The sequence below is a fragment of the Phlebotomus papatasi genome, chromosome 2 (genome assembly GCF_024763615.1).
Source record: "Phlebotomus papatasi isolate M1 chromosome 2, Ppap_2.1, whole genome shotgun sequence".
Lineage (NCBI taxonomy): Eukaryota > Metazoa > Arthropoda > Insecta > Diptera > Psychodidae > Phlebotomus > Phlebotomus papatasi.
In genome coordinates this window covers 5,593,967-5,610,792 of record NC_077223.1, presented here as the reverse complement: position 1 = coordinate 5,610,792, position 16,826 = coordinate 5,593,967, and the positions used below count along the sequence as shown (strand labels likewise).

At 36.6% G+C, this 16,826-nt stretch overlaps 1 protein-coding gene across 7 annotated transcripts in view; it reads left to right on the top strand.

Moving 5' to 3' along the window:
- The first annotated feature begins 478 nt into the window (after nt 1–478).
- Nucleotides 479–16,826, top strand: part of LOC129802231 (pericentrin) — a 36,141-nt gene continuing 19,793 nt past the window's right edge. For 4 of the 7 annotated variants that reach the window (XM_055847905.1, XM_055847903.1, XM_055847906.1 and 1 more), the window contains exons 1-3: nt 479–644; nt 4,564–5,817; nt 8,475–9,392. In XM_055847905.1, coding sequence (XP_055703880.1) covers nt 603–644; nt 4,564–5,817; nt 8,475–9,392 — 2,214 coding nt within the window. In that variant the 5' untranslated portion in view covers nt 479–602. Of the gene's footprint in view, nt 645–4,563; nt 5,818–8,474; nt 9,393–9,523; nt 9,653–16,826 lie in introns of all 7 variants that reach the window. The other 3 variants (XM_055847902.1, XM_055847900.1, XM_055847899.1) reach the window with 1 other exon arrangement.

Here is a 16,826-nt window from a genome sequence, read left to right as displayed (position 1 = left end):
TTTTCTTTTCAAATTCATAAATCACCGATATTCCACATAACTTTCATAATTTTCCACGAATTACGAAATGTTGCAAAAGTCTCTGGGCGACTAAATTTAGCCTATTTCTACTATCAAATCACGCCTTTCAACCAATTCTTTGTCACTAAACTAATTTTGAAAACTATTTTCTTTATGTTAATACCGTTAATACCAATTCTCATTGAAATAATATTAATTTAACTTTAAAAATTGGCTTTAAAAATCAATCTCGGCGACGTTTTTTTTAAATCCTGGCGACTACCACACCACTACAAAAGCAGAAAAACGACTTTTTCCTATAGTTGGTTCCTCTGTCTAATCCAAATGATGAGATGAAATGAGTGTCGGCTCTTCACGCATAATTCAATTTTCCCGCGCGACTGTTACATTTTGAATTTGCTATCAAAGAGACTGTGTTGCCAGATTGACGATGATGTCCAAAAACGTGGGACAGTGTCCCAAAAAAGCAAAAAATCACAGTTGCTTGAAGTTTGTACGTCTTGCTGTGTTGAATTGTGGATTTTCTTGTATTTAATGTGAATGTTTGGTGTTAATTTTGTGTTCAATTCCATGGAGAGATAATGGGTGATCGTCGAGATAAAATTGATGCTGAAAAGGACAAGGTAAATCCGTTTTTCAGGAGGTTTCTTCCTTCGCCGCCATTGACACAAAACCGATAAGAAAACAGCTCTAAGAAATGACCAAATATCTCGTCTATTTATGGCTAAAAATAGGATTTATCTAATGCAATTATCTCTCTATGGGGCAATCTTTCACTTTACAAATCAAAGTTCACGAATTCTTAGCAAACAGTAGGCCAAAAATCAACAATGAAATATTTATTCGTGCTGCTTTTTTTTGGAGGGTTTCCGGGAAGCTCCTTGAAGATTTGGGGGGCACTTCCGATTTTGTGCGGCAAAAATGAAAGTGAAAAGGAATTGGGAAATTTTAAAGTGCGAGATAGTGATGCAGTTGGAGGCACTTTGAGGCGTTTTCTCTAAAAATAAACAATTGAAAATTCCTGAGTCAGGGAGGGAATCCAATTAACTGGCAACGAGACAATCACTATAGAGATCATCATAAAAGTCAATGAATTGAGTGAGGAAATTGAAAGAGATATTTTGTCTCACTTGACTGCCTCGTTCGACTTCCAGAGGCAAAGAGGCATACGAAAAAGTGGCCAAATCTGCGAGAGAAGTCAGCATTTTTGGATTCCCCCTTGAGGAGGCCCCAAAAAGGGGGAACTCTTCCACAAATAGACTCTGCTGGCACACGAATATCACTCTTCGTCTCTGTTCTACATCGATGCAAATTGTATTTTAGGCGGCAAACATTCTCCAATGATTCTCTCACTGAATTGCTGGGAATTACAGATTGTTTACATCAAATCTCTCTCCCGATCTCGCCAAAGGTATTTTCTGTTTTGCCACCAAAATGACGTCAGTTTGAGAAAAATTGGGCTATTTGCTATTGATTCTCCTTTTTAGATGTCTGGGCATGTTCAAAATAAGCCGGCGGCGGCTGATTGTCCTTTTAGTTTTAACCAGGCGGCTAGTGTTGCTGAAAAATATTAGATCTCCTGCATTTTGTGATAAGGTCAAAGGGTAGAAGGAATACTTTTTCGACAGGGAACCACTATTAACACATTTGTCAAAATTTTGAAATTTATTTATTTATGGTTCCGGCACACCTTTAAAGCGTGTCCCGGATTTAAATTTAAGTTGACAAATGACTTTCGTTAAAAAACTATAGTACATATAAAAATACTACTGATATTTCTTGAAAGGATATTTCATTGTGATTCAAATCCACTTTATGGTTTTTTTTATTCAAGCTGTTTCTCCGCGAAATCTCGCACCATCTTCTTTACTCCCCTCATAAGGTTCTGGACAAGGTCGTCCCCACGATCTCTGACGACTTTTACGTCAAGCGTTGGAGAAATTGTTTAACCCTTTAAGGATAATTGGTTCACTGGTGACCAAAAATGAAATTTTTCCTACGGCCGTTGAAAGTTATGATTTGCTCTTAAAAAAATTAGAAAAAGTGATTTTTCTGACCCCTGATTATTGGTATTCTCATCCTTAAAGGGTTAATGCACACGCTTTATTTCCTGCCTCTCGTTCAAAACAAGACTACCGGCGGTATAATTCTTTTGCGCGCCGTTGGAAAATTTGTAGAATACTACCGCTAGGGGCGCTATTATTCAAAACGTTAAATAACTCAAAAGCTCCATTGTGCATCGGGTTTAAATTTTAGTATCTTGTAGCCGCAGATTAACAAACAAAAAATACCTAAGTCTATTGATATTAATAACCCCTGACCTTAGCTATAAGGGGTCAAATTTCGAAAATTGACCGGCCTCTGTATCCGGTTCTAATTAACATATTCATTAACAATAGTACTTTCAGATGAAAGTTCAAAAACTCAACACTGGTGGCACTGCGATAGCGTCAAAATTTGAAACTCATTTTCTTCAAAAGGCGCCATTACGCATTATGATAAAATTTTATAGTGTTGTAGCTCAGCCTGTGGAGTTTCCGAAAAGTGGCTTGGATTCGTTGTGGTAAAAATAGAACCGGAGATATGATGGGTCAAAGTTCACGAAAATCAAAACGCCATATCTCTGATTCTATTTGACCAATTTTGAAGAGTAAGGGCTTAAATCACTCCCCCGGTGTGTGGCCTGTGGAGTTCAAGCCAAAACTCACTTTTGCACACAAATACGTTTGAGATTGAGAATTTCCCTGCATTTGCGAACGTTACGCTAAATAACTGTTGTTGTGGGAGGACTGTTTGTCAAAAAAGAGAACTTTTCATGGAAATGCCTAAATGAAAATATCGCTCCTTGGAAATTACAAGGGGTCAACTCAGTTTCGGCAATTTTTCAGGAGCCAGCATGAAAGATTTAACTTTGTGTAAATAATTATCTCGATTCAATAACTGACCAAAAACAATGTATTTCTTTTCTATTTGTATGAGCATTAATATGAACATTGAAACATACAAATTTTCAGTTTTCAAAATATGTATTTTTACGAGTTAACTCCTTGTCGTTCTAAATGATGCACAAATTTTGCTGAAATTAGAACGACAAAGGATCAACTTGCTTGAGTTAGTCCCTTGTTTCACAAAAAATTGAACGATAAATCTGTTTTGTGCCCCTTTACTTCAAACAAAATTGCAGAAGCAATCAGAAAGAGTAAAATTTTGAAAAATTTTTCTAATAACGAAATTTAGTAAATTATGTCACCCGAAAATTTATTAAATTCTCTTTCTAAGTGCATTAAAATTTCAAAATCGCAAAAAAGTGAGTTGGCCCCTTGCAATTTCCAAGGAGCGATATAGTCCGTTTCGACAACCACTAGCCTAGGCCCTAGCGAGGAGATATTTCGCCTTGAATAATTCTACAGTAGACTCTCGCTTATCCGTGAGAGCGGGACCAAAATGTCATACGGATTTTGCGATTGATACACATCAAATTGTTTGAAATCCAACGACTTTTTTGTTTACATTGAAAATTTGTGGAGTGAATCCTGATCTGACTGAATCGACACTGTCTCTAAACATGCGTATTGTCCAAAAAAGTTACAGTGAGAAAGAATTTCAGTAGACAGAGCACATTTGCTTAACAAAAAACCCGAAACGGAAACAATATGTCAACAAAATTTTTAAAATTCAACTGTCTCACGGATTTTTTTATGTCACCCGGAAAAAGAGTCCACGGATTGGCGAGAGTCTACTGTACTTGAGTTGAAAGAACATTTTTTAGGCGAGATTTTTAGGTTGTTAAACCGAATTTAACAACTTGAATTATCTCGAACTTAAAGGCCGTGCAATTTTATTCTGTGCTTCGATTATACATCCTTGCTTCGATTCTTGATCGAAAAGCTTCATGATTGAAGCAAAGACTAATTAAAATTATTTAAAAAATAAATACAGTAGACTCTCAAATTCGGGCATTTGGGACGGAAATGTCACCCGCATTAGAGACAAATTCGGGCGACAATCTTTTTAAATACAATGATTTTTTAATACATTTGCATACACATATTGAGTTTTCATCCTCATATATTATATTGTAAATTTCATGAAAATCCATTAATAATGCAAAATGTAATTAAACTAAGACATACCATGTCGATTTTGAGCATGTTTGATTCATTTGATTATCATAATCGTCATAATCAAACTTGAAAAATGACAAAAAAAAACTTTTTTCAAATTCAACTGCTGCCCGAATTAAAAAGTAGCCCGGTATTGAAAGAGCCGAATTAGCGAGAATCTACTCTATGAAAATTGTGATAGATCTTTTTTAATTGCCAGCCCTTAGCCGGCTCAAATTTACCTGTTCATACCTCCAATTTCTGACGACGGAAGACACTATTTTTGACCCCATGGATTTTCCAGATTGCGCGTGTTCAACACAATTCTTTTATTTATCCAATATTGATCATTTTATTGCACGTAAAAAGAAATTGTTATTTTTTTTTTGTGGAGAGTTCTCGTGGAGGGTACACTATTGGATTATTTTTCACCTTGCAGTTGGCATCTAATGCGCCGCCGGGACGAAAGAAGCGTCAGAAGAGTGGAGTGAGCTCTCAATCGGATCAATCGGGTGACAATTCATCCAGAGAGATGTCACACAATTCCCTCGAAGTGTCCAAGACGGAGAGTGATGAGGCACCGCCAATTGAGGAGGATATCGAGGAAGTGCTGTCCGGGAGTGCTTCTTCTGAACATCCTGAAGACGTTTTGGATATTCGGAAGCGTCAATTATTTGATTTGGAGACTCCGGGTCCTTCGAGATTCGCCGTTGATGATGACAATCTCGATGATTTGCTGTCCGGTGGGAAAATTGCTCAGCATTTTCGTGCAGAATCTGGTCTGGATTCTCTGGATGAGGCTCTGAATGATTTGGATTCAATGTCAGGGCCGCAGGATGATGACGTGATCCTCTTAAATGATCAGAAAGTGAGTCTGAGGGATTTAAGGGAGCGTCAGGATATTTCTGGGGGAAGCAAAAGCCTGGAGATGTCAGTAAATAGAAGTGGCTTTGTTGAGCTGAGGAAGAGTCAGAGTTTGGATGTTCCAACGATGGAAAGTGGCCAGATATCTGATGGTAGCGTCGAAGAGGACAAATCCGTTGGGGAAATTATGGTTACGCATGATTCCATTGAAGTGAGTGTTCAGGAGGATCCGATGGATTCTCTGGACGGGGAACATGTGGATCCTGGGGAAGATGTGGAGAAATTCAGGGAGAAAGTCATTGAGGTTGTGACTAGTCAAAGGGGAGAGGCTTCAGCTGACAAAGAATCTCCGAAAAGTGCCATTAAAGATGATCAGGAAGTATCGATAAAGCCCATGGAGAGGTGCCTGGAGTACAGCAAGGAAGTTCTTGAGGACATTTCAGAGGAATCTGAGCATGCTCTCGAGAGCATTGAATCCATTGAGAAACTCAGAGTTTACACAGTGAATCGGAGTCATGAGAATGAACTCAAGAAAACAACTTCCAGTAATTCCTTCTTTAGTCAGTCAAACAGGGAAGTTTCTCCGGATCTCAGATCTCTGCCCACGAGTCAGAAGGAGGATGAGAATATGTCTCCAAGGGCAGAATCTCCGATGAGTCTGGAAGCGAGGGCTAAGGATATTTGGGAGCATGGCCGGGAACTGCCCATTTCAGCGATTATTTCGCGAAGGGATTCCCTGAGGGAGTGTCCAGTATCAGAGAGGGATTCAGCCAGCCTGGTGACCAATTCAACGGAGTACCGGACTCTCCAGGAGGAGTATCTGCAGAGGGTGAGTAATAAATATTTTTAATGGCATTTTTCTAGGTTTTTCTTCGTGGATTTTGTAAAGGCGCCTTGAGAGCATTTGACGGATTTGATGCCCATTAATTCTTTTCCAATAATTTCCATACATTAGGAAAGAAATAACCTCCCCTAGGGCAAAAAAAAATGTCAAAGTTCTGTGTTTTGCATTTTGTTTTTGAAAGATTCATGTTTCGTCGCTGTCATCAACAAGTATCGTAACTTTTTAATAACCCGGCTGACATATCAAGTACTTATAAGTAAGTTATTAATACTCATTAATCACTTAGTTTTAAGCAGTTGTGGAAAATCAACTACAGGGATTCCCAGGATTATGCACATTTTTGTGACCAAAAAACTGTGCGTTGCATCCAGAAAATTTGCATATTTGCAGGAGATTTCTTTCAAATAAGTTACCAAAACGCAGTAATTATGCAAAATATTGTCGACCGCGAGGTAAAAATAGAAAATTTCGCGCGAGCTAAAAATAATCAGGACAAAAAGGTTCAACTATTCAAAAAATACATTATTTTTTGTCTTGAGTTTCTCAATAAATTCTTAGAATATTAAAAATTGCTACTTTAATGAAGGGAATGAAAGTTTTTTTTTCTGATAAATAAGCATAAAGTGTTTCCATATCTCCTGAATTTTACAAAATAGTACACAGGGAATTCTGGTTTGACAGCAGACTGAAAGAATTTGGTATACCTTTGGTGCTGAAAATAATAAACGCTGAAAAAGTTTTGCATACATCACAGAGTTTCCGTAAATTATTTCAAAGATATCTCTTTTGGATCCTGTCCTATGGGCATGCAATTTTTCTGTGCCATAGGAGTTATTTTTGCGGTTTTTTTTTCAGTTCCGAGAATATCTTTCAAAACGGAACCCTCTGTACCAGGGTCATGACGTTTTCTATGTTTTCCATATGTTTCTAGCGTGCCGAAAAACTTGAGTTTATTAGCTGTTTTCTGTCATTGTAGAAATAATTAGCAATAAAAATACAAATACAAAATAAAAGCCACCTTAATATTGAATAGACAACCAAAAACCCAAAATTGGCATTCCGCAAATGTGAATTTTACCCTGCAGTATTGATCCGAAAACGGTGTAAATATTACCCTTTTTAGGTGTATTATGGGTTAAAGTTACCCTTTTTCATGTTCATTTTACCCTTAAAAATGTGTAAAATTAACATTAAAAAATGTTGATATATTTTTACACGCAAAAAGTGTTAAAGTTATGACGAAAAAAAGTTAATCGCAGCCTCTTTTTCTCAGTGTACATAGTTTCGGAGATATCTCGTGAAATGCGTACGAAAACAGGAAAAAATTAAAATAAAACTGGTTGCATTTTTCAGAACTAATATCACACCTCTGCCCTGTACATTAAGGTGTAATTCAAAAACGATTTTAAAAATTGGCTCCCAATGGTAGGCAAATGTTGGTTTCACTCAGAACGAGTGACATCCAATCCTCAATTATCATCTGAGACAGGGAAAATTCCTGCCTCCACACGGCCTTGAACTGAGGACCTTTCGCTATCCAGGCGACTGATCTACCACTGAACTATGGGGGCACACGCTCTGACTGAGTATTCTGCTTGATTTTAACCAATTGCGCTTACATTTCAACTTGTTGTCGACTTTGTTTACATGTTTCGTGCTGAAGTTTTTATTATGTTTTATAGTTCGACTTGAGACCTTTTCAGTTTTTTAGGCTCATTGAGACGAGCCATAAGCTGCAACGATAAAATTATTGCATAGTATTTTGTTGAAATCTTTGCTCGTAAAAGGTTGTGTCCATTCGAAAAATGCATTACATGAGTTCACAGAGTTCACATGGCAACCCTAAACTATTTTGCTACACTTTTCGACCAAAACCCGGCTGAATTAGTGGCTGTCACCACCGCTATTGCGTTTCACAACGCCATATTTAGGCTAAATGCAATCTATCCTTAAAAAACAAGTTCTTAAGCATATTAATAATATAATTAATAATAATTTTAATCTTAAACTTTATTTAAAAAAAAGGACTTGGAATTTATACATTTTTAAACGATTTCCTTCGGAAATCTTTTTCTTCTGTGTGTCTTCTAGGTCAGAAAATAAGTATTTTACAAAAACAATCTGGATTAGAAAAATCAGGCCTCCCATTTCGTTTTTTCGTTGGTTCAATTTTTATTAGTTTTTTCCTAAAAAGACTCGTACTTCAGTTATGTTTTTTCTCGAGTTCATTCCTGTTCTTGAATAATTCTCTTTTTGTGGTTGATTACCAGTATTAAGACGGCGGTGGACATAAATAATTTAACTCATGATTTTATGAAGTTTAATATTTTCAACTTTTTTTTTTAGGATTATATACTTAATTAATTTTTTATCTATAATTTTGCTTTATTAGCTACTTGCAAAATGTTTTATTTGCTCTTCAAAATTGGTTGAAATTATTTTTTTTCCAAAAATATATGGTCGGTTGCATCAACCGTTGTCGTATCTGCATTTGTTTTGCAGATACGACAACGGTTGATGCAACTGACGATATTCCAACATGCATAAGACACATAGAGACTTTTTAATTTCCAAGAGTGTATTGTAAATCGATAATTGAATTAAAGTGGAAATTAATTGGTTTGGTATGATTGCTTTTAAAGCTCCAGACTCTGGACATTCAGAATGTCATTGCTGAGCGCGATCGAATGATTGAGAATCTCACGACGTCTCTTCTGCAATCGACTGAGGCCCGAGAGGATCTCCAGGCGCAGAGTGATCGCCTGGTGGTGGAAGTGAATCAGCTGAGGAAGCAGCTGGCAGAGACAGCTGATCTTCTGCAGCGTCACAGTCGTCCAAGGGATCTCGAGAGTCAGCGTCTCTCGGAGATTTCCATTGATCTGGTGAGTGAGACTGACGAGGAGAGTGGTCCGGATGACAGATCCAATCGAGAGAGCCGGGAGAGGCAATTGGATGAGGTGATGATACCTCCGGAACTTTCTGTGTCCAAGCAAATCGAACAGTTCCAGAAGTATTTGTCTGCCGATGAGCTGAGGATTTTTTTCATGGTGCAGAAGAAGTTCGATGACTTCCTGTCGCAGGAGATTGAGAAGGTGAAGATGAGGCACGAGGCAGAGATTAAGGTACTGGCAGATCGACTGGAAGTCGAGAAGGCTGACAAAGATGTGGAAATGACGCAACTGAGGCAGTATTTCGAGAGAAAGTGCTCAGACCTTGAGAAACAATACTCAGAGGAGATCTTCTCCCAGCACAGCCAGAGGCACACCGATGATACGAATTCTGACCTTTCGGATCAGGATCTGCTTCCAGTTGAGCCTCTTCCGTTGAATAAATTCAAGGAGGATCTCTACTCGAGTCCTACGCATAGAAAACTCACTCCGACGAGCATTGGAGGATCTCCCAAGAAGTCTCCGGAGGATCCAGATGTCTCCATTGGAACCCTCCGGACGCACTATGAACGCAAAATCGCCAGAATGGCTGAGCTTCATGGGGAAACTGTGAGAAGTCTCAGGGACAAACTCAAACGCTTCGAGGCGAAATATGCAGAGGACGAATTTATGGTGAGTTCCTTTTTCTCTTTTTTTGTGTTTTCCATTTTTTCTTCTTCCTGTGAGCATGTAAAAAAACTGTTCAATAACCCTTAACTAAACCCGATTTGTGTCTGTTGGTTTTTCTGTGGCTCACCCAAAAGACTAACGATGCCACTAACACTGATGGCAATGAGGTGACTGTGATCATGGCGGAGTACGATAGAAGACTCAAGGAACAGGTTAACCTTGCGCGGCAGGATATTCTGGAGGAGTTGCACAAGCAAATCCAAGTGAGTCTTGCTTTTTCTTTTTCAATTTTGTGTGGACATAGGGCAGAGTCACATTGACCGTTAAATATTCATTTTCGAATTCGAATATTTTGTCTAGGCTGACTTTTCGTCAAAATTCGAAAGTGTCCTTGTAATGTTTTTTTTTTTCAATGGCAAACATTAATTAGCTTTAGAAAGGTTATTTCGCAACCAATTTGAGCAAGTATGGGATCATTCGAAAGGTCTTGGAATCCCTTATAATTAATTTTTGCTTGAAATTAAATTGAATTAAATACCATGAGAATATCAAAGGTGCTCGAGGTTTTAACCATTTTTAAAGATCGGCTGTGGTAAGTCGGAGATAGCCGCAACAAGCATTACGGTAAGTGTGCCAAATTCCGGCCAGCTTGCAATTTCGGCCACCTTTTTTGTTCCTCGAATTTCCACGAATTTTTAGTTTTTTTTACGTACTCTAGAGATTATACAATGCAAAAGAATAACAAAAAATGTAGCTTCGACAAACGAGATGACGTGAAAACGATATTGGAAGAGTTTCCGAAGGGCAAGGAACTATGAGAATGAAGGTGACCGAAATAGGGCACCAAAGCTATTTCTATATTTTTATTCATTTTAATGACCAGCGCACAATAACTTTTGTTTATAAACATGTTTTCAAAATTTCTCATGAGAATGAGCGAGATGACTAGATCTAGATCTCACTCACTCTCGTTAAAATCTCAAAAACATGTTTACAAAACAAAAGTTATTGTGCGTTGGGCATAAAATGTATTAAGAATGATTATAGAGTAAATAAAGACGGTAAACTCTTTACAAGGTTCCAAGCAACACTCTTTAAGAAGAAAGGATAAAAAAATCAATTTGAATTTAAAATATTAATTTCAAATTTGAGACTTTGACGCTTGCATGTAACTATGCCGAAATTTGGCACACTTAGGGTAAATTAAGCTAATTCAAAACCTGCTTCAAATGGAACTTTTTCGCTACTCCAAATGGAAACGTCATTCTTTTCATGGTAAATACAGTACTAAATTACTATATTTATATATTTTCTATACTTCAGTTTCATTATTTAGTTAATTTTGCTCCAAATAAAGCGTAAATCCATTCATATTCACAAATTTTAATTTATACATTTCAGAAAAAAATTAAAAGTGTACCTTTTCACCATCGAATTTTTCATTGATCGACTATGTTTTCCAATGAGAAACACAATAAATTGACTGTTGTTTATTCGTTTTGTTTAACATTTATGTCATATTTCTGGCTAATTTTAGTTAAATTAAGTGCTAATCTTTATTGTTAACGGTACATGAAGTTTTCAAATGAAATATAGTTACCTATTTCGTGAACAAAAAGGGATTTTCTGAAGTGTCTGCAAATGCTTCAATAGGAAACCCCGGAAATATGATATTTTTGGAGAGATTTTCCAATTGTTTTAGATGGGAAAGGAGAAAAGACCAGGAATAAGAACAAATCCTGTACTCAAGAGCAACTCAACAAGGTTTTGGAAGCCTTTCGTCGCGGTTTCATTTACATTGTTTGTCTCCAATTAGAAACTTTCCCTTGTCTCCATTTGGATTAATATGTTTCCAATAGAAGTATTTTACACTCGCGCATTTTTCTTCTATTTAAAAAGTTTTTAAATTATATTTAAAGAATATTCACTAAACAGTAACATTCTAGAAGAGACAAGGAGCAAGTTTATGTAATTCTCTTCAGAAAAAATATGAACTTAATGTGTTGAATCTTCTGTCAAAGTTAAAGCGTCTGGAAATGGTTTTGAATTAGGGCATTTACCCTACCCTAATCAAGTTGAAATAAATTAAAATTGAAATGCAGTTGATTGGTTTGTGTCTCGGCTATACTATATGAAGTTTATGAATATTCATTTAGTTTTCATTATTCCGTTTGGCTCCGGCACACCTTTCAGGTCCGGAAAATTTCATGACGCCCAAATTCGAATCCCTGTCTTTCTCACGCGATTTGTATATCGTCGGTGCGCCTACCTCTGTCGTATCTGCATTTCTTTTATTGTAGCTTGCACCAAATGCAGATACGACAGAGGTAGACGCAACCGACGATATGTCTATCTCATTCTTTCGCACACTTCTTCTTTTCGACATGGTTCCAAATTCAATTTAGATCAATCGAATTTGGAGTGCGAAAGAATGGGATAGACATATGGAAAACATGTGAGAAAAAAATGGATATGAATTTTGATTTCATGAAATTTTCCTGATCTAAAAGGGGTGGCGGAGGTGGAGCCATTATAAATTTGGTTGGAAACAAATTGAGACTGATCGAGATTTCAAGACCTTTCAAATACGTTTGAAATAGTTCTAGTTAGTTATCTAATATTTCTATTGGAGTTTTTCTTTACTTTACAAAAAAGGAAAACCTTTCCGGTTAATTAACTTTTAACGTTCTAATGGAGACGACGGAGACGAGCTTGCTTCATTACAATCCTATTCGATCATTTTGTTTAAAAATGCATAAATTCTAGTGAAAAACCCATAAAGTTTTGGCTAGTAACACTAAGGACACTAAGGATTTTGCAGTAAATGTAATTCTGCCTTTAACAAATTCTTCATAAAAAAAACTTGTCTTTAACCAATTGATTTTCATTTTTGAGCAAATCATTTTTTTTAATAATACAGATCCTAATTACTCTGACATACCTTTTAAATTAGGAAAATTCCATAAAATCAAAATTCACATACCTTTCTTTCTCACACGCTTTGCATATGTCTATCCCATTCTTTCGCACTCTAAAATCGATTGAACTAAATTGAATTTGTTGTGATGTTTAAAAAAAGAAGAAGAGTACAAAAGAATGAAATAGACATATACAAAACTTGTGAAAAAGACAAGGATTCGAATTTCGACTTCATGAAATTTTCCTGATCTAAAAGGCGTGCCGGAACTATAGGGTTTTTATGGCTGGGTTTTCTTTAATTAACAAAAAAAACTGGGACAGCGAATTTGTAGCATGAAACCGATGATACATTATAAAATGAATCTAGGTTAAAATTAAATTCGATCAGTTGTAACTTCGGCATGCTTTTTTAATCAGGAAAATTTAAAGAAATCAAAATTCACATCTCTTTCGCAAACGTTTCGCAGTAAGTCTATCCTGCTCTTTTGTATTTTTCTTCTTTTGAGCATCACAATAAATTCAATTTAGTTCAATCCAATTTTGAAATGAATGAGTGGAAAAGACATATGCAAAACGTTTGAGAAAGAATTGATGTGAATTTTGATTTAATAAGATATTCCTGATGTAAATAGTGTTCTAGAGGCTTAAATTTGGTTAACAACAAAGTAATATTGGTCAGTTATACCTCTGGGACACATTTAAGTCGAGAAAATTTCTTGAAATTAAAATTCATATATCTTTCTCAAACGTCTTCTACCTTACTTTTTCGTACTATTCTTCTTCTTTTGAACAAAAACAAAACAAAACATTGCAAAACATTTGAGAAAGAAAGTGATGAGAATTCTGATTAAATGACATTTTCTTGATCTCTAAATTCTAAACGGAAATTTTAATGGCTTCGGCACACCTTTTGGATTAGGAAAATTTCATAAAATCAAAATTCACTCCTATTTCTTTTTTAATGGCTCTGGCACACCTTTTAGACCAGAAAAATTTCACAAAGTCGAACTTCGAATCACTTTCTTTCCCATATGATTTACATATGTCCATCTCATCCTTTCGCACTCTTTTTCTTCTTTTAAACATCACTCCAAATTCAATTTAGCTCAATCGAATTTCGAGTGCAAGAGAATGAGATAACCATATGAAATTTTCTTGATCTAAAAGGTGTGCCGGAGCCATAAAAGTTTTTCATATGTCTATCCTATTCTTTCGTACGCTTTGTCTTTCTCTTTTGAATTTCACAACAAATTCATAGTTCAGTCGGGTAAATTATTAAGAGATGAATTTGAAGCTTTTTAATAACTTAATGGATTTATGATCCTTGGGCTTGGGCTAACTTGAATGCGTCGTTTTTTGCAAATTTAAAAATATTTAAAAATTTCAAATTCATGATGCAAATGTCCCAGGTTCAAACTCCCTCAGTCACCAGGAATTTTTCTGGCATTAAAAGTGTTTGAAATTTGGGATTTTGTCTTTACGGTATTTTGGGTTCCGGTCATAATTCCGAAAGTCAATATACTAAATACTAAAAGCCCAAATCCTAAATGCCAATGCCCTGAATTGAATAGCCAAAATCCCAAAAAGTTAAAATCCCATATTCTTAAAAATATCATAGTTACTCCCACGAATTTTGGACACTCATTGAGTCCAAATGGTGACATCGTCCCAGAAAGTGTTTTATGTAGTCCAAGTGTATGTAATTGTTCAAGTAATTCCCCAGAAACCTGATAAGAGCTTCCCCATATCTACCCATACCTGAGGAAGGAGACAACCAATCTCAGAAACGTCGTAGCAGGAGGAAATAGAGAAGTTTTTAAAAAGGTCTATACAGTGTTTCTTGACTCAAAATTATCCACAAAAGACCGAGAATACAATTTAAGGCAGTCACTGTTAGATTTATGTACTATTAGTCCTCGAACCCTTGCCGAACCCCCCCTAACCAGAAGACTCGATAGATACTCAGGACGTCCAAAAAGCAACAAATTGAACAAAAAGAGCACTGCTCTCATGTTCAGAATCTCTGAACTCTCTGAATTGTCTCTCTGAATTTTTGGTTTTTTGGGATTTTGACTTTCCAAAATTCTTTTTTGGATTTTGACTTTCTGGATTTGGGAGTTCCGGGTTTTTGATACATTCAGCATTTTGGCTATTCGGGATTTTAGCGCATTCGAGATTTCGATCCATTCGGGATTTTGTCTTTCCAAATACTTGGCTTTTTGGGATTATGACTTTCCAAAATTTGGCTTTTTTGGATTTTGGCTTTCTGGTTTTTGGACTTCCGGGTTTCTGGTGCATTCGGTATTTAGGCTATCCGAGACTTCAGCCCATTCGGGATTTATCCTCTTCGTGTTTTTAGCTTTTTGGGATTTTGACTTCGCAAAATTTGACTTTTTTGGATTTTGGCTTTCTAGATTTTTGAGTTCCGGGTTTTGGGCCATTAGGCATTTTGGCTATCCGGCACTTTTAGCCCATTTGGGATATTGTCTCTCCGAATTTTTAACTTTTTGGGATTTTGACTTACCAAATTTTTGGCTTTTTGGGATTTTGACTTTCTAAAATTTGACTTTTTTGGATTTTGGCTTTCTGGATTCTGTAGTTCCGGGTTTTGGGTACATTCGGCATTTTGGCTATTCGGGATTTCGACCCATTCGGGGTTTTGTATCTTCGAATTTTTGGCTGTTTTTGGATTTTGACTTCTCAAAATTTAGCTTTTTGGGATTTCAGCTTTCCGAATTTTGGTTGGCACCATTTTAGAATACATCCAATAAGCTTCGCTGTACCTAATTCTACGGAGTATGGACTAACAATTGCAGCCCTGTATTAGAAGAAATATTAATGAATATCCCGAAAATGATCACTTACTAGAAAACCTTGTTCTTCTATGGAAATGTCGCCATTTGGACCATTTTAAATTCGTATCAAATTTTGGTTCGTAACGATCATTTAACTTTGTCACAGACAAAATAATTCATCATTAATAATCTCTTATCTGGAAAACATGACTCATACTTTGCGCAGCAACTCTGTCTCTGAACTTGCAGTCTTCTAAATTTCTATTCAAAGCAACTTGTGTTTTGGAACTTCTTTTGCCTTGATAAAAAATTCTCAAGAGTCTCTGTGCATTAAGATCTTGCCCTCTGTTGTGTGTTGACTCCTTTTCTGAGTGTCTGCGTGCAAGAAGAATGGGAGCAGAAGAATAAATGAACACAAACTGGGGAAAGAATCTAAAATTAAGAGGAAAATCTTCGAGGCCCTTTTCCTTGACTCAAAGAATTCTGGTGACAAAGTGCATCTGAAGTCGTCCGGAGATGTAAGTGAATGTGTGTTTTATAAATAATCCAAAAAGTTCATTTGCACTCAAGTATTTTGGATGGGTGGGGGGGGGCAGGGAGAGGTAAAATCTTTTGCCAAAAAGTTTGCTGAAGAAAATGAGATCATCTCTGTGGAATGCCAAAGTGTCGATGGGTCGGTATCCGGGGGCAATTTGTCGATGGGATATTTGCCTGATGGATGATAAGGGATCGTAGTTCGTGCGTCTGGTGAAGTGGATTTGTGCTTCAAGAGGAGACTTGTTGGAGGGGAATTGAAGCTGAAAGAGAATGATGATGATCTATTTTGGGGGAGATTGAGAGTAGTTAGTTACATTTGTACTCCCATCGTGTAAAGTCACGCTTGTATTTTGATATCTTTTTGACCTGCTTCTCTTGCATTTTCACGGGAATTTGCAAGGGAAAAAAGTTTGCAAGAAAGGATCATTCGGGAGAGATTGTGATCTTGTGTTGATGTTTGAAGAATCAGTGATAGTTTGGTATGATTTTGCTGATCTTCAGATATTTTCTTATTACATCGATTGACTGGCTTCTGTTCATTCACAACTTTCTGCAGGAGGTATTTGTGGAGTGATTGTGAGGTGATTTATCAATTTGGCGGGAAGCTTAACGTACACGGTCTGCAAAGGCAGAACCTCCGAGGGAGGAAATGATCTATTTATAACAAGAATTCACTTCAGAGGGATTTTCTCACATTTTCCAACAAATTTTCCTTCACATGGATCCCCCTTTTTCGGAGTTATTGCAACATCCGCGACATCCGGCTTAATGTTTTTTTTTGTACATGCCGTATTTGTCTTTCTTCTGGTTTGGAAATAAGAAAAATAGACAATATTGTGTCTGGTGAGTGAAGAGAACTCAAAAGAGAGTGAGAGAATGTGTTTGTGAAAAAAAGTGCGTTTCAAAGAGAAAGAATAACGAATGAAAGTCAATGAACTTTTAGGTTCTGTACAAAAAGGAAAAATTGTGAGAAAATTTTATGCCATATGGTTGCAATTGCAAGGGAAGAACATTTCAGTGATTTGTTTTTCGTGATAAATAATTCTTTTCTTTGTATTTTGGCGCGAAATATATTTCCTTGACCTTGTGGAAAATAATATAGATCAATCTGTTAGGAGGCAAAATATCACGATAAAAATTTATTTTTACCACAAATTGAGCGTCGAGGAAGAGTTGGTGGGTATAT